Source organism: Falco punctatus, assembly GCF_963210335.1.
Source record: "Falco punctatus genome assembly, chromosome: 8".
Taxonomy (NCBI): domain Eukaryota; kingdom Metazoa; phylum Chordata; class Aves; order Falconiformes; family Falconidae; genus Falco; species Falco punctatus.
Genome location: NC_137588.1, coordinates 61,251,661 through 61,276,583, shown reverse-complemented (window position 1 = coordinate 61,276,583; position 24,923 = coordinate 61,251,661). Strand labels below are relative to the sequence as shown.

General features: G+C 47.6%; 1 protein-coding gene across 2 annotated transcripts; it reads left to right on the top strand.

The window, feature by feature from the left end:
- Nucleotides 1-974: 974 nt before the first annotated feature.
- On the top strand, nucleotides 975-23,739 carry TGFBI (transforming growth factor beta induced). Of its 2 annotated transcripts, none has more exons than XM_080398469.1 (17): nucleotides 975-1,158; nucleotides 5,580-5,678; nucleotides 12,428-12,492; nucleotides 13,366-13,523; nucleotides 14,615-14,779; nucleotides 15,272-15,418; nucleotides 16,116-16,257; nucleotides 16,863-17,075; nucleotides 17,211-17,348; nucleotides 17,596-17,741; nucleotides 17,910-18,046; nucleotides 18,559-18,689; nucleotides 20,611-20,735; nucleotides 21,687-21,789; nucleotides 21,987-22,066; nucleotides 22,442-22,466; nucleotides 22,633-23,739. In XM_080398469.1, the coding sequence occupies exons 1-17, from the start codon at nucleotides 1,031-1,033 to the stop codon at nucleotides 22,689-22,691; spliced, it is 2,061 nt and encodes a 686-aa protein (XP_080254595.1). In that variant the 5' UTR covers nucleotides 975-1,030; the 3' UTR covers nucleotides 22,692-23,739. The 2 variants fall into 2 exon arrangements, with proteins under 2 accessions (XP_080254595.1, XP_080254596.1); XM_080398470.1 differs by having other exon boundaries at nucleotides 976-1,158; nucleotides 22,636-23,739.
- The last annotated feature ends 1,184 nt before the right edge of the window (nucleotides 23,740-24,923 follow it).

Below are 24,923 nucleotides of genomic sequence, written 5' to 3'. Positions count from 1 at the left end.
GCCCCTTTGTGCCTGGCATTGCAGAAGGAACATCAGTTTGTGCTTCGCTCGCATTTTGGCCCCTTCAGGACTTCTCCAAGGGCTCTCTCCTCAAAGCTCGTGGCGATGAGCACAGTGACAGCCCCAAGCGAGGGTTTGACTTTGCTGCCATTACCTTCACAAGCAACACTCTGCCCTTGGCTGGAAGGGGGGTGTCCCACGTCAGCTGTTAGGATGGCTGGAGTGCCCAGGGCTGCTCCTAGGGGCTTGTCCCAGTGGCCACAGTGGGCCGGCACCTTTGTGCCTGTGACCTTCAGAGCAATGGGGGGGTATGTGGCCCGCTGCAGAACTGCGGCTTCACCCTGAAGCCGTGTGTAACACAAGCAACCTGGGCAAAGGGACATGCTGATGGCAGCCTCATCGCTTCTGCTTGGGCTTAACAGAAACCAAAAACCCACGGCACCCGTGAGCGCTGGGGGATGCTGGGGCGGGGTGGGTGGGTGACACCCGCAGGCACCGAGAGGGTGCTGGGTGAGGCTGCATGGGGTGACTTTCAAACATAGTGGGACAGGGCTGGGCTGGCTGGGGGGCAGCCAGGAAAGCTCCCTGGGGTGGGGGGCTCACAGGGCGGCTGAGAGCAATGGGACCCCCGGAGCGTGTCGGTCCAACCACCCACTCCGAGTCCCGACTCGGAGTGGGGGAGAAGAAAAAACTCCAGAAGAAGGAAAAGCAACTGTGGATGAAAGGCTGAGCGGGCAGGGCAGGAAGGATGGCGGGCCACCGCCGGCTGCCTGCTGTTCCCGCAGCGGCGGGCACGGGACCGCCGGCCGGATGGGTGGGCGGATGGATGGAGGGATGGATGGAGGGATGGAGGGATGCCCTTCCCGGGGGGCGGCCCCCTCTCCCCTCCCCTCCCGCCGGGCCGGGCGGTGGCTCCGCTCCCCCCCGCGGGGCCGCTCCCCGCCCCCGCCCCGCCGCCGCATTTAACGGGGCGCGCGGCCGCCGCCGGCCCGTCCCGTCGCGTCCCGTCCCGTCCCGCCGCCTCCCGGCCATGGCGCGCCCGCCGCTGCCGCTGCTGCTGGCGCTGCCGCTGCTGCTGGCGCTGGGCCCCGCCGCCGCCGCCAAGTCCCCGTACCAGCAGGTCCTGCAGCACAGCCGGCTCCGCGGCCGGCAGCACGGGTAAGCGCGGGCAGCGGCCGCCCCGGGGGGGAGGACGGCTTTTCTCCCCCGAGACCTGCACAGATCCCGGCGGGAAGGGGCGGCCCCGCGGTCCCTGCGCCCTGGCCGGCGGGCCCGTTGTGCGGGTGCGGAGCGCCGGCGGGCCCCGGGCGGTGCGGGGCAGCGCGGCTCGGTGCGGGGCAGGGCGCTCGGTGCGGGGCAGCACAGCTCGGTGCGGAGCAGCGCGGCTCGGTGTGGGGCAGCACAGCTCGGTGTGGGGCAGCACAGCTCGGTGCGGGGCAGCGCGGCTCGGTGCGGGGCAGCGCGGCTCGGTGCGGGGCAGCGCAGCTCGGCCCTGCCGCGGGGGCCTGCCCCAGTGCTGGCGGCTCCGCTGCCGGCTTCTCCCTCCTTCCCCCCTCGGATAAGCACTTCTTCTTTCATCCCCAGTAACGTTTCCCTTTCCTCTCTGGTTAACTTTCCTCCTTTCTTTTGAGATGCTTAATATTGCATATGTCCTTTTAGACCCCAATCAGTCTTTCCCTCTTAAGGAAAAAGGGGAGGGAAAAATCCCCAGATTCTAAACAGTTAAACATTTTGTGGAAGGAATTCTCATTTTCATGAATTTATAGAAAAAGAAAGAAAATTGGCTCAACAGCAGAGGAGTGTCTCTGTGGAGTAAGGACCAACTTACTCTTTGAGTGGAACCCTCAGTAAGTCTTGCAAGTTTTTTGTGACAAAAGTGATCACTTACCTACTCATAAACGTTCTGAGATAAGGAATGCACGTAGACCTCTCTGGCTAGATGGATGCTGTATTATGGACTGAGTAGTTTGAGTCTTCTTTGGCAGGTAGAAAACTAACCCAATGTGAATCTTCTTCCCACTGTTTTTTAAAACTTACTGGGAATTAGGAGGGGTGAAGGGACGATAGACTTTCCAGCTGGCTTCCAGCTCTCAGGGTGGTGACATTGATGGAGCTGTAGCTTCCATTTAAATGGATTGCTGCAGGCAGGGTCATGAAATGCTTTAAATGGACCCTAAATCTTGTGGTTTGCTAAGTTATCTGGCAGGGATCCAGGTCAGTATTTGTGAGAAGGGGTATGCTGTTCGTATGTCTAACCAGGTACAGAATGCAACAGGCAAATTCTGAGCTGGTGTTATTTGTAAAATCTCAGTGACAAAAGAATTACAGTGATTCACGTACACACACAGTGAGTCTTGTTACTAATCTCTGCATTATCTGAAACTAAGTAAATACCCAGTTCTGCCGATAGCCCCGAGACTGAAGTTTGCTCAGGCATGGTAAGTTAGTGCAGTCCTGGTGTAAATCGGTGCGCTCACCTCTGCGGCGAGAAGCCTGTTACTCCCTGTACAATCCATAGACGAACAGGCTAAGATGTGGCTGTGGTCCATGCTGGTTCCTGAGATCTGTGGAAGATGCAAGGAATTAGTACGCCAGGGTTTCCAGATGAAGTTATGCTGAGATAAACCCAGCGTAGCTGACCACAGCGCTGTGCTCGCTGATCCCTTTCTGATGGAGAGATCCATTCACACCAAGCTGATTTTCAAACATTAACTGAATTTTGAATGTTGATCAGTGACATGCCAGAGAGATACAGCAGGACAAAACCAGCCAAAAAGATCTTGGATGTGAGATGTGACGTTTCAGTTGCAAGAGGGAGCTCAGGAGGGATGTGCAACCAGGATTGCCACCCTTTCTGCTGTGAGCATCCCCCCACACCATCAATGCTCCTATTGAGTCGAGAGCGAGTTGGGTGGCAGCGCTTGGCTCTGCAGCAAAACTTGTACACCTTAATTGACTTTTTTTTTTAAGTGAATCAATTCAGGTCCAGGAGAGGAGATAAAAGTGTATAAGGAACATGAATATCTGAGGATGAAAGCCTAGGAGCTCTGTCCCCAAACCCACCTGCTTGTGTTGGCACGGTGTGATGTGGGGGAGCTCCATGGATGCAGTCATGGCAGGTAGCTGGGGCCAGATGGTGAGTCCTGCTCGCCTCTGCCCCTTCCCGAAGGGCAGCCCCTGCCCCAGCAGCTCCCAGATGCAGCCTGCCAAGTGGAAGGTTTCAGCTGAAGGGGAACAATAGACAGTTTTATTCTCGAGTCAGCGTGGCTGGCTGGGAACGGCATGGCAGAGGTGGTGAACTCCAAAGAGGAGAGGGGAGAGTGTTGACAAATTCATTTTAAGCCCGACTGGGCAAAGGACCAGAACACGCACCACGGGGAGCCGCTACTACAGCCTGCCTGCGGGAATCATTGATAACACGGCCCTGGGGGGGGATTTTTCCACATTAAGGAAAAACTGGGAAGAAGTTTTCCCTCATAAGTCAGGGAGGGAGCCGCAGCCCCGAGCAGGGAGGAGGGGAACACAGCAGCGTGGGTTTGACGCTGTCCTGAAGGCACAAGGGTTTTCTTGGCAGGCTGCTCCCGGGGATATGGGGGAAGTGATCAAACAAGTCCTTCAGTAGCCAGGCTTGTCAAGATGAATATTAGAGGGATTGTCCACTGCCGTCAGCCAGACGCTGAAATCGAGGCAAGGTTTGGAATTTCGATGTAATTGGAACCATACTTTGGCGCGGCGGGGCTGGGTAGCCGAGGTGGGCTGAGTCAGAGAGCACAGACGTCTCTCTGAGCGATGATTTGGCGTGGAAATTACTGAGCCCGGGCCAGTCTGCATCAGCTGAAAGTTTGGCTTTGTGATTTCTAACTTTTATTAGTAGATTCTTTCTCCTTGTCCCTTGCCTTGTGTGTAGAAAGGGAATGAAATGCTTTCATGCAGAAACAAAACTACCATTAGTGGATATGGCAGTAACCTAATTCCACCAGGTCCCACGGGCCCTCACTTTCCCCCCAGGGCAGGACGAAGGTGCCAGGGCCACGCGGGGTCGGATCCTGCCTCCACAGGGCCCTGTGGCAGCCACATCAACAAAGGCTCATTGAAGGCAAGCCAAGCTCCTGCTGAGACTGGCGCTGGAGTTAGCCAACATATAGGAGACCCTCACGTTAATTCATGCTAATGATGAGCAGGCTGGCCCGTTTTGGAGAAAGCCAAATTTGGGACACTGGTGAAAAGCAAGTAGGGCCACAGGAAGACTTGGTGGTCAAGCTGCAAACTCTGCTTTTGTTAATTTTGGTAGGGAACAGGGCAGTGTCTCGGTCAAACTCAGCATGAAACAGGCTGCTGTCTGTTTTCCTAAACAGATCAACAAGACCTTTACAACAGCATCTCCAGGCCCCATCCGGAGCTCCATTTGTGCAAATGAAAGCTCTGCCCTGGACAGTGCAGAGCACTCCTAATGGGCTGAAGTGGTGATTTATGTATTTTGTTTAATTATTTGTTTTCCCTCATCTGCCTGGCAGCCAATACTGCGCATACTTTCAGTGTTGCTGTCGCGACTGGGGCATGGTGTGGCTGTTGGGAATCCAGCCTCAGTTGGGCTGAGCATCCTCAGCTTGCTGGGGCATTTGCTACACCTCTGGCTTAAGCCCAGTGGCAGGCAGCAGCCTCGCAATCCAGATCCCTAAATCATATCTCATGTGCTGAACGTGCATTGCCCACATCTGTGGCCAGGGCTGCTGGCCACAAACCACAGGGGGGGTGAGCCAGGCTGAGCGGGGAAATGCTTTGCTGGCCAAACCAGCAGCTAGGAAACTCCCAACTCCTCTTTGACCATATCTTTGCTCGCAGTGATACCGCTTCTTAGAAAGCTGAAAGGCTGCAGTCAGCTCTCCGTGGGGTTAGTCACACACGTAATGCCAGCCGTCTGCTTTTCTGGTTGAGAAGGAGCTCTTGGTGCCCTCTGGGCTCTTGATCTGTGCTGTCATACCTGGTGTGTTGAAACCGGAGTGGGAAGTGCCACTGCTCATTTTCCCCGTCAGCATCCATGCCCAGAATCAGCTGAGTCTATCGTGCAGAAGTACCCGTTCTGGTTTTGGTGCAAGTCCATCCATAGGTGATAAATACCTGTTCTTCTTTATGTCCTAAATGATGACATAATGGGGGGTTTTGGGAAGGATTTGAATTACTGCAAAACTTTTTCAGGTTTTAATTGGGATCCCAAATTTCAAGTAGCTGTTCACCATGGAAATGCGAACAGTATTATTGTAAAAAGTATTATTTTAAACTTAATTTCTTTGTATTTTGGTGAGAGGTGGAACATGGAGCAGGGCCAAGAATTTGCACTCAGTGAAGAAAAAGATGCCCTGGCAGAGTGAAGAGAGCTGTCTTTCACTGCTTCCTCCACTTCATGACAGTCATTATACACTCAGACCGAGCGAGCTGACTTAGAGCTATCAAAGTTTCCTCCCTTGCCACCCAGCAGGGCTTTTCAGGCACTGTCAGGTGGGGTCTGGCTCCATCTTGGGGGCCAGCACCGAAAGGAGGGAAGCTTACAGGACCCTCTTGTGCTTTGTCGTTACCCGTAGCCCCAACGTGTGTGCGGTGCAGAAGCTGATCGGCACAAACAGGAAATACTTCACCAACTGCAAGCAGTGGTACCAGAGGAAGATCTGTGGCAAGTCGACGTAAGTACCTGAGCGCCAGCGAGGGTCTCCCCAAAAACCCCATTGCAGAGGTGGGTGCTGGGTGGGAAAAGCAGACGGTGTGACAGACACGGGATGCTACAGCCCATGGTGTGGGTTTAACATGCATATGTGTTAAGAATTGTTCTAGCCTTTTTCTCCCTAAGAAATATTGGTGTTTTTCTCAAATAGAAACATGATCCTAAAACACTTAGATGTTAATAATGGAAAGCACCGTGTAAATACAAACCCTGATGGTTTATTCTAATTGCATTTCAATATATACTTATACAGCTCTCAGTGCTATAATGAAGCACGTACCAGATGTTTTCTAGTACTTAACTGTGTCTCTCTCCATGCTAGACTCAATGCTGCCTAGATTAAAACTAAAAGGGGGAGTGCAGAAAGGCAACCCAGAGCTGACGGATATTGGAGAGAACATAAAACTCATCTACATATGTTTGCTTTGGAAGGGAAAACAGAAATAAGGGGAAAGAGGTGTCAGTTTTAGCCAACACTCTCTGATGACTCCACCAGGAAAGTTAATTAGACTTGCAGTCCCATTCCACGTCTAAGATTGCAAACAATAATATTCAAGTAGCTGTTGCATAAAGTATCTGTGTAAGCAGCCTCAGGACATTCTTTTGAAAGATGTAGTCAGCGGATAATTAAGGATATGCATGCTTGACTATCTGCCAGGCTGTAGATCAGGAGTGGAGAATCTTTTCCTTTGGTGTAAGGCCAAACTGGGCTTTCAGACACGTTCACATGCACCACCAAAGATGCCCTGAACACTGCTGGCCCTGGGGAGCAGAGCTGTGGGCCAGGTCTGATCCTGGCTCCGCAGGGTCAAGAACAAACAGCAGACGATCATCTCAGGAGTTTCTGACATGGTCCAATGTAAATTTTATATAGATCTATAGGAACATGCTGTTCTTTACTGCAGGTTAAATAAATTCTGTTTCCGTAGTCAACAGCAGACTTTGAGATCTTGAATGGTGGTAAACTATTGTTTTTATTTTGGTTGCCTTCGTTGGTTTAGCTGGGGTGGCTGGCCGCTGGGATTCGTTTTGCATGTCTGGTGTTGGTATGGTGAGGAGGGAGGCAAAGCAGGAGCCATCACCGTGCGTGGCTTTTGGCCTTTCATCGTGCTACCCATGAATTCGTTTAGAAGAGGGAAATTCTGTACTTCAGGAGGATGTGTTTCAGGATGTACCATACAGTGAGCATGTATAGCGGTTTCCCTTACATACAGTTGTCTTTACAGAAAGAAAAAAATAAATAAAAAATGGAGAGGCAAGATTGTAAAAACAAACCAGCCCCCTCTCCTTAATTCTACAGAACCACCAAATCTGGAAAGACTTAATTTGGGTGATTAGAGTTCAGGCTCTCATCTTGGCCCAATGGTGTCTTTTTTGACATAAAATGGGTAAGATTATGGCATGGCAATATGGTATCATCATTGCCTCTTCTGATAACGGAGTAGCACGTTAGGTCTCCAAAGAAAACATGACTCAGCTGTGGCTGTGGGACAGCTTTGCTGTTATGGTCACGGAAGGGCAAAGTGATCCGGCCACAGATTTCTTCAGCTCTGAAACGAGTGAGAAGCTAACCTCATGTAACCCAAATGTGCAGCTGCATTTGGCAGAGACAAGCTCATCTGCTTATCTCCAGAAAAAGGTGGAACAACTGGCATCTGGCAGTATTTAATTATTTCATTTGAGGAGATGGGGTGATCTCTTCTAACCTCTTTTTCTCTACTTTTACCCAAGTGTCTAATCCAATGATACATTGCTGAGAGAAAAGCACACAGAGCGTTAACCTGCCTGTTAACCTATGAGATAATGTTCCCATTATAAATGGAATTTGCTCACTATTCTTTACTTTGCATCATCTCCACAATGGGTGTTATTGTCTTCTTCTCTCTCCTTAGTAATTTTTGAGCCTGGGCCCTACTTTGCCCTTTAGCAGTGCTTATGCAGAACAAAAGACACATGCCTTGACTCAGATTTTCTGGAGGACCCTGGGACAGCTCTGATTACAAATGTTTGTTGGTGGTGGCCCCCACTGGACGTGGTGTTCCTGCATATGGAAGCAATCAGGAGTCATTTGGGCCACGAAGGACGTGATGCATTACGCTGCAGCAGTCAAATTCTTAAACCAGTGTCAGGGGCCTGATGCTGTGCTGTGCTCAGTGCATCAGTTCCCAAGAGAGGATGTGGGCACAGTTAATGCTGCACAGCACAAACCCTCAAAACTGACCTGGTGTGTGGGACTGAGCTGGTCCATGAGAGGTTTTGAGAATACCAGATGCCTTTAAATCCCAGAAAGAGTCAGGATTTGGCACGTTCATCAGCATAACTGGGTGGATCCAGCCTGTGCTTGGGATCTGTAGTCAGATGTCCTCTCCTGAAGTGGTGTGCTTGGTCCTCTTGTTGGCAAGGGGATCCACTCCATCAGCCCGAGGGGTCAGTGGAGCTGGATAGGCATGGCCATTTCCTCCTCCTAAAAGGTTTTCCCCACCTGTGAGAAGAGCAGTTCTGGGATAGAAGACGCTTGACCCATCTCACCTACTTCATGTTTGACCTGGCTGTTATTCTCCTGATTAGCCTAAAGGGTCAGCGGTGCCACAAGTTGGATGTGTGTTGCAGGTGCAGATACCTGGCCTGTGAAAGATAGTTTTGGCTGCTTTGATTTCTTCTTTTTTCCTGCTCTGAGCACTGTTTCAAACAGGTGGGAGGGAGGCAGGTTGGTCAGTGAGAGCCAGGTACTGTGGAGAAGCAAAGTTGAGCTCCTGCAGGGTTGACTCAGAGCGGAGAGGTTCAACCACTAGTGAGGAAGGCAGAAGAGTTGCCACAAGCCTGCAGCATAACTTCAGTCCTTCTTGGATGGTTGCATCCTGCATCAGGAGACACAGAGCGACTGGAACAGCAAGGAAAGCCGGCTCGGAAAACGCGGATGTGCCTGGTCTTTAGTTTTGTGTCCAGGTGCATCACCTTTCGGGCGCTGCTCTGGGCTCACAGCCGAGAGCTCTCATGGGCACCCCGGGGTGCAGCAGGCGCTGTGCTGAGTTGCTCCGTAGCTGTTACCACCAACAAATAGGTTATGGCCGTAAGGCAGAGGCTTGGTGCTGAGGCTTTGCAGGCTTCATCAGCAGCATCTGCTGCTCCCCAGGGGTGGAGTGGTGGGCTGGGGCTGGATGTGCGCGATGGAAATTTCAACTCATGCATCAGAAGAGGACTCTTACCTCTTTATCTGTTTTTTTTTTTTAATTTGTTTTTCTTTTTGCTGAAGTATTGGCTCACACGGTTAGGGAGAAATTAGATAGAGGATTTATGTACATTTTTTATCGTTGCTGATGAGGTGAGATAAGGCAGTTGGCAAGAAATCTGACACTGCTTTGATTTTAATGAGCACTGAAACAAGATTGTTTTGGTAATTAAGTAATTTTCCACTGTTGGTTGTTCCAAAGCCAAAGATATAGTTTACTTAGAATATATTCTCATTGTTGTGCCTGTGTTTTTTATATTTTTCTACTTCCCTTATGCACAGGACTCATTCTTGAACACATCCCCACATCCTTGTTTGTCTTGAGAATGAAAAGACAGCTTATATAAATCTGGGATTTGATTATTTTTTGAGGAATAACTAGTGGCAATAAGTTGTCTCTTAATATGTTCCTTTTTTTTTTTGCATTTAAATTAACTTTCCTTTTCTTGTCTGATGTACTTTCCTCAGTTCAGGAAAAAAAAAAATTACTCTCTGGCAGTTATTTTACAAAAACAAAACATATGGGTTTTATTACAGGAAATTATTACAAATGGATCTTTATTCACTAATATATGCCTAAGCTTATTTTTATTACCTTGAGAAATGCACTTAAAATTTAATTTCAGATCCTAAGAATGCAACAGCAGCGAAACAATGACTAATAAAAGCCAGGGAGCTTGCTTCTGCACTCAGATACAGATAGAATTTAAGAAATACAGTGTTTCAAAAGCAGCGGCTGAAAAATTATAGATTTGACTCGAAATTACTCAATGAGGAGGTCAGGAAATTGTGGTCAGAGGTGTTGCAGAGTGGATGACAAATGCTTTTTGTGTGAGGGTATTGCTTATTTAACCCACATCACTGGAATCCGCTGCGTCCTGGTGTAGTGGTCTGTAGCTGCTGAGCAGACACCGGGAACAGGGATGGACTTGGCATCTCCAAGGGCTTTTGTGCAGAGCCCACCGTGTGGTGCGGTGCCTGGGAGGTGTTCAGTGTTTTCTCCTGTGAGCTGTTTGCCCCCGGCTGTGTAAGAGAGATACTCCTCCCCGGGCAGCAGGCTGTGGCTCTGACCCAGCTGGAGAAGGACATGTCAAAGGAGGAGCCTTCCTCCCACATGGATGTGTAGGGTACCATAGCATCAAGATGCAGAGTCCTGCAAATGAGGGAGAGCAGCCTTCAGCCACGGCTGTGCTGCTCTTCCCTGAGGGCTGGAGGTGGCTGCAGGACCAGCTGGGAGGATGCCCAGCCCTGAGCCACCCCTTGAATGGTGCCTACGTGCCTTTGGAGGGGCTGGGGTCTCTTGTGCTTCCTCCAAGTCCACCAACCATGGCAGGGCAAATGGCTGAAGCTGAAGCTGTTTTTTACAATCCTCATCTCTGGCTCCTTGTAGGTACAAACACTTTGCTGAGCACCTCTGTGTTCACCTGGCCTTTTGCAGAAATTTTCTGGTACTCAACTCAAAATGCTGGCATGCAAAATGCATACCAGATGGTGCTGGTAGGTCACCTTCAGTGGGTGAGTGAGATTGGGAGCTTGAAGGAGCCCCTGCCCGGGTGGAGCTAGCCCCATTACTGGCCTCGGTGCTTTTTGCCATTAGCTTCCCTCATGTGGTGGTGCTGGAGATGCCCACGAACCCACCGAGAAGCAGGCCGTGTGGTCCCTCCATCCCCTGCCGATGCCCTCCCTTCCCGGCAGGCGCCTGGCTGCTGGGGCAGCCCTGAGCTGGCGAGCCCTGTGTGCTGCAGGCTGTGTGCATCAGCGGCCTGCCCCTTCGTCACAGCTCATTAATCTCCCATCGATCTATAAATAAGCTTTTTAAAGCCTACATCAGCACTCGGGAATTATTTATGCTGAACTTTGGAATGATTTCTCTTTAATCAGCTCTTCGTCTTTGATTACGGGTCTGAACCAAGGGAACCGTCTAGACTGGATTTAGTTTCTAGGGTGAAAAAAAGAAAAATTGGAGGTAGGGGAGGGAAGTGGCAGTGGGAGAAAGTGTATGTTTCTAATGAACATGAGATGGAGGGGCTGGGGAAAGCGGAGCAGCAGGGTGTTAAGATCTCCAGTAGTCAAAGAAAGGGATTGCTTTAGGCAAACTCATTCCCACATGGAATATATAATGTCTAGACAATCAGTCTGGGTTTGCTTTGTAATTCTCTTAGGAAATCGTGACACAGAATTTATTTGCTTCTGTCACAGAAAAGCAGGTATTTGTTTCACTTACTGGCTCTTAATTACCCTGAAGAATTCCCTCTTAAACCCCAGGCATTTCCACTGTTTGTTAACAGTGTTAAAATTATGACAAATATCTGAAGCTCAAGGATTTTCCTTTCTCTTTGAGTGAGTGTGCTGAGGCTCAGCGATACAGCATCCTGCTTGTCTTGAATCCAGCCGGGAGCACAGAGGAAACCCTCGGCTTTGGGAGGAACACCTATTCCCTTGCTGGCTTCCCCATCGATCAGATGTTCTTGCTCCTTCCACACCAAGCATATGAGCAATAGGTGAAAGAGTCCCCCATGAAAAATAAACAGGCAACTTCTGGATTTTTTTTGTTTCCTTTCCCTTTTTTTGTTTTTCCCCCTGTTAATATCAAACTGTGTTCCCTCAAGCGGCCAGCTTTGAGAATCAGATGGCTTTTGTTTCCCATTGAGCTGCAGGTGACAGACACAATGTGCAGGCAGCTCTTACTTATCTGGGGTCTGCAAATCTGCAGGATGGCCCCGTTTCCCCAGGATGGGGTCTCTGGCCCCTTTGGTTTTGCTGGGGGACAGTGCTTAGTCAGAGCAGCAGTTTGCTGCCAGCCAGAAGCAGCAGGATGCTTGCGGGGATGTACCCGGCATCAGCAGAGACGGTTGTGCTGCGGTGCTGCCCAGGGTGCCCATGGATGCACGTGCCACCGCTAGGGAAGTTTGTCCTTGCAGGGCTCATCCCATGCCCTTGTGCCAGTGCATCCAACACCAGGGATGCTCCTTCCCCTCCAGGTCTGTCTTGTGGATTTTGCCATAAGTATGCAAATAATTTCTGGTGGTGGACAAGAATGGGGTGAAATGAAGGGAAAACTGGCCGGTTAGGTGAAGCAGCCATGCTGGCATCGCAGTGTGTTGCCCAAAAAGCGATCAGGCGCGACAGCAGCAGTCAGCCAGGGAGATCCCCAGATCCCACAAATGAACCAGCACTTGCAGTGTCTTGCATAGGTTGTCTGTTGGGACCATGGCATTGGTTTCCATCCACTGTTTCTACGAAGTCTCCTGGGAAGTGGTTTTGAAAAGAAATCATGTCTGCTTTTGTTCTGTGGGGAAACTGGCAACATGCAGCCCTGAAGGAGATAAAAATTGTAGTTTGTCTTTTGTTCAAGTCTATATGTGTGATGAAGCATCTGCTTAGAAATGTCACCAAATGTGGATGGATGCAGAACTATAGCAAATAGAGAAAAAGCAGTGAGACACCGTCAGTTAATCTGCCGTATCCATCTCTTATTCCAGAGTAATCAGTTACGAGTGCTGTCCTGGATATGAAAAAGTTCCTGGAGAAAAAGGCTGCCCAGCTGGTAAAAATATGTTTTTAGACTTCTTAAAATTATACAGCTGCCTAGTAAAGGGAAACGTTAGAAAATTACTCAAAGTGGATTTGATTTTTTGCAATTTGTGCGTACTATTGCCATGAAAAAGTCAATGGCAAATGCAGAGCACCAGCTGAGTGCCAGATCAGCTCCAAAGCATGCAAAATGTTCCAGACAACTTAAAACCTTGGATATAATTAAAGCTTAATCAAGCATGGGAGGGCCATAGGGAACTACTTATTCCAACAAGTAATATAGTTGTTGGAAATGCAATACAAAGGAACGATAGAGTGGCAGACAGCACTGCCAATCTCTGCTCATTTTTATTTTGGCAAGCATGAGGTTAGAAAAAATTGCGTTTAGGAGAAAATACAGTTCAGCCACTGGTGGGAGTTGGGAGGGAATTAACTGGGTTTATTGAAGGAAGACGTATTTTGCTTTTGCTTTCTGAATGCTTCCTTCCACAAAAGCTTGATGCCACCCAGTTAACCACCTGGGCTGGAGTAGATGGGCCATGGAGACTGAGACCAGCAGTGAGCTGCCAGCTCCGAACACCAAAAGCCTGAGTATAAACAAGGATTGGGTGAAAGCCGTGAACATCTTTGCTTGCCTAAATTCACATCCATATAAATCCAGAGTAACACCATTGAAACCTGCAGTGATGCGGGAGACCCTGGATTACACTGCTATAGTTGAGGCTAGAGCTGTCTGGCTATGATTATTTATTATCTAATTAATGAACAGATACAAGTTCCTTGACATGCTTCATTTCCACGAGCGTTCTCAACAGCAGCTCTGCTGTAATTCAGCGCAGTGTGGGCAGGATGAATGTGTTGGGAACATAACCTTCTCTTCTTTCAGCGCTGCCGCTTTCAAACATCTATGAAACCCTGGGAGTTGTCGGGTCTGCCACCACGCAGCTCTACTCTGACCGGTCTAACCTAAGGCCAGAAATCGAAGGACCTGGAAGTTTTACAATTTTTGCCCCGAGTAATGAGGCCTGGGCGTCCTTACCTGCTGTAAGATAGAATTCCTCTTCTTTCATCTCTTTCTCTGGCTTTCTGTAGTGGAGATCCAGCACTGCAGGGGTCTGGATCTAGCCCTATCCAGCAGAAGAGACACAGTCCTGATATAGGAAGGACTGTGAATTTCCAAGATGGGAACCACTGTACTGGTCCACCAGGTCCAGGGCTTTGTTTCTGAAAGAGCCCAACACTAGAGAGATGTGGATGCTCTCCAGCAGGTAGATTTGGAAATCACCTCAGTCAGTTCTCCCTGCCTCCTTACCATTAGAGATTGCATTAAGACCTGTAACAAGAGACTTTCCAACCATTTCACTTTTTCTAGTTGACCATGACTTTACCACTCTGGTTGTTCTTAATAATTTTTACAAGTAGCCAGTCCCAGCTGGAGCCTTGGAAAACCTTCAGCCTTGTGCATCAATGTGTTCTATGCTCAATCACATACACATTTCCTTTACATTGGTTTTGATTTTCTCACTCTGTGTCTTGTGAAATTTCCACTCCTGGAATTGCCACTGCTGTCCTGCTGGTGCTGCCATCCTAGTGGGGCATCGCTGTGAACAGGGGAGAGTCCTGACTGTACAACCCCTACCCAGTTACATCCCATATTTAAATCACTTGTCCATAAATATGGAAGAACAGCTACTGGGGCAGGGAGGGGGAATTTTTTTTTTTTTTTTTTTTTTTTTTGGCTAACCCCACTGCCAAGCCTCTACCCCAAACCCGCACCAGAAGAGCCCCTTGCAGGGATGACGCTGTTGGGGAAGGTCTGCTGGTGCGTTTGTCCTTGGCCATGAGCGATGCCTTTTGTTGCCTTACTGCTCATTTCGAGGCAGTGACCCCACACTGGAGCTTGCTGCCATCATCCCTTCATCTGCCAAGGATGGGGGGCTGCTGTTGTAAGGCAAAAGACAAAGATTTATGAAAGTTAAGAGCTCTTAATTTGCACAGATGGCATAAAGCGGAATACATCACTTAATATGCATGCACACACCCCCCCCCCCCGGATGCAGCCAGACCTCCTGGCTCTCTCTAACAACTTGCCTAATTGCACTCAGCACTGAAAAATTAATTTTTCTGATTTTCAGGAAACTCTAGATTCCTTAGTCAGTAACGTTAACATTGAGCTGCTCAACGCCCTCCGCTACCACATGGTGAACAAACGGGTCCTCACAGACGATCTGAAACATGGGACAACGCTTAACTCAATGTACCAGGGCCTGCCTATCCAGATTCACCACTATCCCAATGGGGTAAGACATTCGCATTAAACCTGCCCACAGCACGCTTGCTTTGCTGCTGCCTTGCACTTTCTACACTGTCCTTGGAGCTCCGGGACTCTGTAGCACCTAAGCTGACAACTGCTGATGTAGGATACATATTTAGAAGGAGCTTGAAAAGAATATTTACAAGCAGGCAGTTCCATTGCTGCTGTTGCAGGGAAGTTGCCCCCGTTGCCCTATAACAGTATGCTTGCCCAAGCGTTGGTTCTTGCATATTTTCTTAGTCTTGATGATTCAGAAAAACCCCACTGATTATCTTCAAAGCTCTTTAAACATGAAATGATTCAAACATTCTTGATAGAAAATTCTCACTCTTTGTGCTGCTTTCCGAGGAAACCACATTTCTGCTCCTGCTGATTCCATATTATAGCACTGGCTGCGTTTGAAATAGAAAACCAGCAGAGGCTGCTTTACCTTCTTGTTTTAGTGCACATAACGCCCCGTGGCTCTTTCCCTCTGCAGATTGTGACAGTGAACTGTGCCCGGCTGTTGAAAGCTGACCACCACGCCACCAACGGAGTGGTTCACGTCATCGACAAAGTCATCGCTACCACTACTAACAGCATTCAGCAGATCATTGAGACCGAGGAAAGCCTGGAAACTCTTCGGGTGAGTCCAGCCCGTGTGTGCTCCCGGGCTCCTTAAAGATGTTCAATCATCCCACTCCCAGTGAATTGTCAGGAGGAGCCTGCCAGCCTGTAGGTGCCGTGGCTCTAAAGCTGCTGATAAAATCCTCACGCCAATGTAGCTGATTTTGCTTTAAGAAGAGAAGTGTTTGCTATCAGCACAGGTAGGGTTTTACGAGAATAATTGTCACCCTGCTATTGCTGTCAGTAAAGAGGCATCCACTGAGTCTGTCTCCTCACTCTTCTGTGGGAGTCAGCCTAAGGAGATGCTAACTGCTCAGATCTGATGAGTACCAGTTTATTTGCCTTGATATTTGCCAAGTTAAGGAACAACTTAAAAACCACAGGGGTTTTGCAGTGAGCCAGCTGTGGGTTCTGCTCTGAATTATTGACAGGGAGTACTGTGACCCTTTCCAGGCACATCAGGGTATTCAAACTAGCTGTCAGTCTTGCCAAAAAAGGGCTCTTGTACTCACATTTCTGGAACACAAGAGAACCATGGGGCTGGGTCAAATTTATAAAGGGACCAAACTGCTGAAAGAAGCTATTCAGAATTTTTTGTAAGTCCTCTGAAATTATAAAAGCCTTAATAAATCTGGCCTTTAGTGTATGCCTGGACAAAGCTGCTGACCTCTGTGTAATGGCTGAACGTTTTGCCCTCTCTCCTCATTCCTCTGAAGGCTGCTGTGGCTGCTTCTGACCTCAACAGCTTACTGGAAAGCGAAGGGCAGTACACGCTCTTGGCTCCAACCAACGAAGCCTTTGAGAAGATCCCACGAGAAACACTGAACAGGATCCTGGGGGACCCAGAAGCCCTGAGGGGTAAGTGCTTGTTTACTGAGCCCCTTGAGAGACTGAAGAGTATTTTTCAGTTCTTCTATATTCCTTCTCGAGGACATCTGAATGGCTCCTCAATACACTCTGACAACAGCTGCAGTAAACAGATTTGACAGACTCCAGCTTTTTAAACTGGACAGCCCAAACTTCTTTGGATGTAGATATGGTAGATGTGTAGACATGGCCAAGAGTCGTATCCAGATATGGAGAGGGGAGCTGAAGCAGTCCCTTTTCCAAGTTTTCCTTTAGCGCTCCTGTATGTGATGGTGATTGCTATCAATCCAGCAAGCCGCAAGAAAACTAATAACTAATCAATGCAACTACCCCTGAAAAATGTGTCGCATAACCACACAAAACCTTTTGAAGTTGACAAAGGTGTGTAAAAGTTATTCTTTTTAGGCACTTGATTTCACAGGCAGCTGAATTAAAATCAGCACAATTGCACAATTTAAAATGACTGCACATCTTTTGGAGTAGAGCCCCGTACAATACAGTACAGGCGGCCCTTGCCACTGAACAGGATCCCTAAAAGCTGCAATAATTTCATAGTTGATTTTTGCAGCTCCCCAAGACACTCACCTCTCTTCCAGACCTGCTGAACCATCACATCCTGAAGTCAGCCATGTGTGCTGAGGCCATCATTGCTGGCCTGACGATGGAGACTCTGGAAGGAACCACCTTGGACGTGGGCTGCAGCGGGGAAGAGCTGACCCTCAATGGGAAGCCCATCATTGCCAACAAGGATGTCCTGGCAACCAACGGCGTCGTACATTTTGTTAATGAGCTGCTGATCCCAGACTCGGGTACTGGTGCCTCTCTGCATCCGTTCTGTTGCCTTTGTTCTGTCTATTTTGTCAAGGAAATATTGGATTTAGAGGGTGTAGTGACGGCTGGATTGCCTTTAATGCAAGGCTACTATGTGTTGCTTTTCTTTTCAGCTAAGACCCTGTTTGAGTTGGCACAAGAATCTGAAGTTTCCAAGTCTATGGACTTTTTCAGACAAGCTGGTCTCAGTTCCCATCTAACTGGCAGTGAGCGAGTGACCCTCCTTGCCCCAGTGAACGATGTGTTCAAAGGTAAACTGGGAGAGTAAATCTCTTCCTGCCATCGGTTTGGGCCGCAGATCTCCCTCAGACAGCCCTCAGCCAAGTTTCAGTGCACACGTATGCATGTGCTCCCTCAGATGCCTCAGCTATAGGCAGTGGCACCTAGCTTTACAGTGACGAACTGGTGTGGGTAATACTCTGTATCTGGGCTTTTTTTAGTGTCTCAGTGGTCATTTTAAGTCAATCACTTAAGTTCTTTCCATACCTTTCGCTGCAGATGGACTCCCCGTTGTTGACAGTAACATGAAAAATTTGCTTCTGAACCACATTGTTAGAGACCAGCTCTCCTCTAAATATCTTTACCATGGACAGAAACTACAGACGCTGGGTGACAAGGAACTGAGAGTTTTTGTGTACCGCAATGTAAGTTCTTGCAGTGTGTGGTGCTCTCTGTGGCTGAATGATGCTTGATGTCTGCAGTGTTTTGGCTGTCATGTAAAAAGTGTAACTGAGCTTTGTGGAAAGTATAAAAATCTCTCTTTTGAAGCATATACTAATAAAATATTTTTGTCTGCAATTCTGTTTTTGCAGAACCTGTGCATTGAAAATGCATGCATTGCTGCCCATGACAAGAGAGGAAGGTTTGGGACCCTCTTTAGTGTGGACAAAATGTTGACTCCACCGTCTGGCTCAGTGATGGATGTTCTCAAGGCAGACCATCGCTTCAGGTGACCTTTCTGCTCTTCCTCAGTGCTAGTCAGGACTGGAAGAGCTGCCAAAGCAATTTCTGTTTATTATGGGTCGTAGTCATGACTATATTTGGGTTTTTTTACATAGAAAGAGCATCCAAAACCATGGTCTTATCCCTAAATTATAGGGAATGAGACTTCAAATAACCCTTCAATGAATTGTGAGCCAAGAGCGTGTGGTCCCCCTCTGTACAGTAAGAAGCTGGCTCCAAAGCCATCTGTGCCCATCACAGCCACTGTGGCCTGACCGGTCTGTCTCCTCACTACCATTTGGTGCCCAAGGAGTCAGCATTCCCAGGTTGATTTGCCACATTCTGGTTGGACCTCACAGGCTCATTTCCTACCTAATCAACTTTTTGGTTAATTGATTTGCTGAACCACAGCAGGATTTTGCAATTCTCACTTCACAGCTCTCTTTTGAACGCAATGTGCAATTGCTCAAAGACCAACCAAAGTTGTTTCTAGTGACGCATTTGACATGTGTTTTGCAGTACGCTGGTGGCTGCAATCCAGTCTGCTGGTCTAACGGAGAACTTGAACAGGCCAGGTACCTTCACAGTGTTTGCTCCAACAAACGAAGCTTTCCGAGCCATGCCCCAAGGGGAACTGAACAAACTAATGGGTGAGCGTTTTTAGAGCATTTAGATGAACAGCTGCCATGTGTTGTTGGCGTGATACGAGGAGAACTGGCTACGTTTCCCTCCTGTATCTCATTCTTTGACCTTCTCTGTTGGAAGCATGGGCTTCCTACACAACTGATTTGGATAAGCCCTATCCAGCAGAAAGCCGAGGATGCATAGAGTGGCACTGAACCCTCAGACAAAGTGTGAATGCAGGTTTCTATTTCCCTTGTGCTTGGAAGACATGCTTGCTATAAACTTACCATGACTTTAATTTGGCTGTGCTGGCTGGTGTAAAGAAGATAACTCTAAGGTGTTTCTAGAGAAACCGATCAAGTCTCTGCCTTTCTCAGGGATGAATGAAGTGAGAATGTGGCTGTCAACCACGTAGGATCAGGGTGTCTCAAGTAAGTTTTGCAAATGGAAAACACGGTCCACGTTCAGCCTCCAGTTACACTGTATGAAATTTAAGTAGTAAAAGGATGGAGCTGTTGCTCCATCTATGTGTACGTGGACAAAGCAGGATGTCCAGCCTGATCCTTAGAAGACAGCAAATATTCCAGTTAGCACAGGCAAAGACCAATATCCTGAAAAGCACAGGCGTGCAGGCTGGGTGTGGAAAAAAGCACGGGAATGTTTAATAACACTCTTCTGGGTAAGCAGCACGATCTTTTATTTTGTTCATGTTGAAAACTGTCTGTGGTTGGAAACAATGTCAGGTATTTGACTGTAATGTCTTCTTGGCATTAAAGCCCAACCAAACATTGACATCATAATTTGGGAAGCATCTGCCCACGGTAGCTGGCTGTCCTTTTAAGTGCAGGGATGAGGAACTGGTACTATTAGACTGCACGTCCAGTCTAGTGCTTAACATATAAATATTTCAGAACTTTTTTGCAGCTATTGTAAATGGCTGCAGGAGTGAAGTATCCCAGATGTGGACACTTCGGATGTTCTTTTTTCACACAAATATTTAGCTTACGCCCCTGACGAAGAAGTGAATCATGCTGGTGAGGACGTGCAGTGTGACCTGTGGCCACCCTAGAAAAACTCTTAAATGGGAAAAAAGCTCACAGTGTATTCATATGGGGGCACTGAAAGAAAAAATCCCCTTTGCTGAGGGAGCTGCTATGGGTTTGTAGATGGAGGCCACCTTTTGCACTAGCTGGTCCCCGTTGTCTGTCTGTGGGTGTTATCAGTGACACTGCGTCCTCTAAATGGGTAAATGGAGGGGAGCTGCTGGCCCATGCTGTGCACGTCACTGCCTCTTCTGGAAAATAGATGGCAAAGGGGAAGCATCTTATCTTCCTAAAATCTGTTTCAAAGCACAGCTAGATGGGTAGAGACTCAGTGGGGTGGGGATCAGGCCAGCAGTCTGTGATCTCTTAGTGACATTTCTCCTGCACTTTTCCCCTTCCTACTCAGGAATCCTGCAGTTTCAGCCGTGAACATTATTGCCAAGTGACACTGGTGTTGGTGACAGTATCGACATTTGCAAATACCAGAGCGCTCTAGCTGCTTCCTTATTTCACATGGGTCTCCCCCCCACCCCTAGACTTCCTTGGGAAGTGAAAGCAGCAACAGAAACGGGTTCCTGCTGTGCACAGTGAGAACGAGGGACTGAAAACCCAAGAGAGAGGGGTTTCATGTATAGGGCAGCTTTGGTACACACCTAGGTGGGACATCAGAGGAATGTCCTTCTGGACTTGCTGGGATCCTCACCTGCCTGGGCAGGAATGGCCTCAGTGCCCTAACCAGCTCCAACCAAGGTCCTGCTGCCGGGTTTTTTTTTCAATTTTACATTGTTCCCTTGCACTTTCAGGAAACCACAGTATTTTCCATGTAGTTTCATTCCCCCACATGAAGTATGGGAAGCAAGCACTGATGCTGTTTTGCAAATGTAAATGTTTTTTCTTCCCCCAGGTAATGCCAAGGAGCTTGCCAACATCCTCAAGTTCCATGTGGCTGATGAGATCCTGGTGAGCGGCGCGGTCGGTGCCCTGGTGAGGCTGAAGTCCATGCAGGGGGATAAATTGGAAGTCAGCGTGGTGAGTCGCCTGGGATGGGTTCTCATGTGTTCAGCTTCCATGCCGAGGACCAAAGTATGTCTGTGCTCATCTGGGTGGTGTGGGAACCTCTTCCAAATGTGTGCACAGCCCCCCCAAACAGTCTTTTCTGCCTGTAGTGGAGGGACTGTTGCCATGTGTTCAATCCAACAAGCTGGCAGTCTTGAAATGTGGTTTGCTTCAGCTTTCTCCCCAGAAGACCGATTGTAAATGATTTCCAGGAGCTGTTATAAATTTAACCCTAAGTCACAAGGGGAAAAGCATAAATAAATTAAACAAATAGCTTGTTCAGCTAACACATCTTTTTTAGTGTAACAAAAACGATCTCTGCATGGGCTCCCTTAGCGCAGCAGGATTTATTTACATATACAATTTCATTTCACAAATTCTGGACTACAGTAAGAGAATGTAGGATCCTTTATTGAAGAAGAAAATATATTTCAGAAAATAAATAACCATGATCCACTCTGTGCATAAGGAAGAAAATGCAGGACAAAAAGGGAAAGGCCGGTGTTTCCAGGCACATTGAGTTGGCCAACTTGCACGCTAGACTCTTCTTGTGTCCAGGCTGGATCTGCCCTCTCCCGATGCCACCTCCACCATCCCTCCTGGGGCAAGCAGCAGTGCCTGGTGTCACCAGGGAGCTGGTGGATGTGCTCTGCTGCCATGGGACAGCGCTCCCAGCCAGCGCACTGAGAAAGTCCGTGCTCCAAAGCCTGCCAGCCACTCCAGGACAAACTGCTCAGGCTATAATTTGGTTTTATGTTCTCCTTAATTGGCAAGAGGAATGAAAGTGCCTACAGCCATCAAGTAAATGAATGAATGCAAAGTGAGGGCTTTTCTAAATAAAACTGGAAACCACTGATGACAAAATTTTCTCATTTACTACTTTTTATTTACTATTTTTTAATATTTTTTTCTTTTCCTGAACAGAAAAACAACGTAATACATATCAACAAGGAGCCTGTTGCTGAAAGCGATATCATGGCCACAAATGGTGTGATTTATGCTGTGAACTCCGTCTTACAGCCACAGGGTAGGTCCGTGGTTAGAAATATCTTGAGCCACACCATGACAGCAAAGCTGCTTCGGGAGGGAGTAGTGACACATGGCAATTGCTTCAGTTTATTGAGGAGGATTACTCGGTTATGGGATTTTCAGCAGATAATAGTGGCAGGAAGCAGCCTGTGTGCTTTGAAGAGTATTTCAGTGCTACCTGTGTCCTTCCCTTAGCTTCAAGGCCCCAAGAAAGAGGTGACGAGCCTGCAGATCCTGCATTAGAAATCTTCAAACAGGCATCTGCGTTATCCAAGGTAAAAGACAAAAAATCTCTCACTGTAGAAGTACTGAAATTACATTTTGGTAATAAAGATTGGAAGATAATGTCACATTCAGACTTTGACTTCCACAGAGTGAGCATATGTGTTTCATGGAATGACCAATCCTCTCTTCTTGCATGATTTAATTATATAAGAAATAATAGATTTTGCAACATGAAGCCTACACTTTGCAGCACACTGTGAATGTAACCTTGGCACGGTACAATACATATCAACTTCCAGTAATGAAGTTGAAATTCATCCATAGGTTTTGGAGACTAGGGATAAATGTATTGACGTGCACACAGTTCTTAGAGCTGTCAGACATTTGTGGCTTTTATGCAAACGTTATATTTTCTTTCCGTGCAGGTTTCTCAGAGGAATCCTCGACTAGGTAAGAGAACTTCTCGATCTTGTTTCTAATTCCCATCGCACGTCCCTGTCCCTTCAATAAAGGTTTATTCTGTTGTCTTGCTCCAAACAAGGTGTAGCATAACCAGGAGGGGAGGGGACGGGGGGATGCCGTGTGTCTGTCCCACGCAACTCATTCTTCTCCTCAGCAGCACCCGTCTACTCCCGGTTACTGGCGAGAATGAAGGAGAACTCGGGTGGGTTCTGAGCCGCGTCGTGAGCAACCGCAGTCAGCGCCTCGGTCTCATCCACTCCGGCTGACAGCTAAAGAGAAGGATGGAATCATTTTTCAAAACCAAATATCACCCTTAAATTTATTTTTGTTTCCAATGAAATGGATAGGAAAAATGAAAAGCCATATATATATGTATATATTTTATGACCATTTTTATTTGGTTTTGACCTTAAAGTTCCCAGACTGAAGATAGGTTTTGTGTTTGGTTTTTTTTGTTAACGTAGTCCCTAATCTGCAGGTTTTTAACATAGCCAGTTTTGGGCTTGATGCATACATACAAGGGCAGGTGCTTAATTCTGCCCTGGTTCAGGAGCTCAGCGAGATGCTCAGAGCTCACCTTGGTGCTGTCTCACTGGGGCAGAGCGAAAGGGGCTGAATTCAAGCCCCTTTTCCAGGCTCCCAGTGGTGCCTGCTGGCACTGCAAACCCTAGGCTCCCCAAGCAGGAGGCCAGGCATGTTCTCATTGAACCCCCACTCCAAACCAGTGCCAGAACTGGGATATTTTGGTCAGAATGCAGGAATTGTGTATGTTCAGATTTCTGAGCAAATACATCACCTGGGGCCAACTGTATGGCTGGGCAAACAGCGATTGCTTTGGAGGAAGTAAATTTGTTGAATTAATTAACCATTACCCAAGCAAATTTTTTTCCTGTGTTTTGGGGTTTTTTTAGTTGTGTTTTTTTGTTGGTTTTTTTTTCAAACAAGCATGTGTTTCCTTCTTCCCTTGTGTTTTAAGTCTTCCATGAAATTCTGAATTGAAGGCTTTTAACAAAAGCCTCTCTATTGACATTGAGGAAACTGCATAATTATAAGCTATGGTTTGAACTGTTCTCTTTTTTTTTATTAATTTGGTTTTGTTTATGCCTATGGGTTTTAACTGTGCTGTGTTTTGTTCATGAGATTGAAATGAGAGTTCTCCCCGGCTGAAGCCTTCCAGCAGATGATTCATTTTTAATAATGGTTGTTTTTTAATAAAAATTAAAAATAAAATCAAAAATATAAATATGACAAGTAACAATAATGCTTGTTTGGTTTTTTGTTTGGTCTGAATTGCCTGGTGGCACAGTTTGACTGGCTGGGAAGGAGGGGTGTCAGATTTGCCTGGATCAGTATTAACAGGTCGGATAGTGACTGGAGTGGAAAGGCAAAGCATTTCTCCCCTCTTATCCCGGCCTGTCATCATTTTTTTGGCAGTACTTCCACGAGCAGTCAGTGTCACACGCTTCAAGGAGCGCAGAGCAGCTGAGCACATCCCTCCTGCTGGATGCTCAGCCCCCCTTACCCACTGCTGGAGCCCAGTGCTCCATGCCTTGATGCCCACACACTTACTTACCTCGTCAGGGCTCTATACTCACTCCCCAGCCAGTTATTACCTTGGTGAAACCCAGGATTACAAGGCAAAAAAAAAAAAAAAAAAAAAAAGTTATCAAGTGCAGAATACAGAAAACCCAGATTGTTTTGGTTGCTCTGTCTGAGACACACGCTGGTAGTTTTCCTTCTTTTAAAAGCCCAAATCAAATTCCCATATGCTGTAAGCCATCTGCATAACTCCAATGTGTGAAAAATAATGAAGCTCTTCTTTTATTTCCCTTTCCCAGTCTCCCATCTCATCTTTTTATTTTTTGGCATGATATAATCCTGTTATTTAAGGCTAGAGTGGTGACAGAAAACCCTTTGAGCTACCTATTCCCAGCAGCTCAAGAAATAAGAGTTGTATCAGGGGACTAGCTCCTGGGGGAAGCTCAGCTTTTTGTAATTAGAATAATTAATTACTAACTCCTACAAAAGCCTGAGAGAGGGAAAAGCACTTTGCATCTTGCTCAGTAGTAGCACATGCAATTGTAAGGATAGAGTCTTGCTTGTTTGTTTGTTTGAGGTTTCTTTTGTTTTGTTTTATTTTTTCCTCCCTTTCCTTGATGCTTCGTGACTAAGTGATATAAAGTCTTTCAGAACTTGGAAAGCAGGTGTGATTCTCATCTAGGTGAGTGCTCCTTGCTTGTACCTTCTTGGTGTCTGGCCTGGTGACAAAGTGTTTCTTTCTGAAATGAAACCACTTGAGTAGATGGCAGTAGGGGAAATTTTGCTTAGGCATGCTCAGTAACTAGAAGAAGTGCCATCTGCTGGGAGAGCAGCTTTCATCTCCTGGGAACAGCCCTGGCTTTCCAATGGGTGGTTCATGAGTGGTGTTGGGGCTGGTGGTGACGC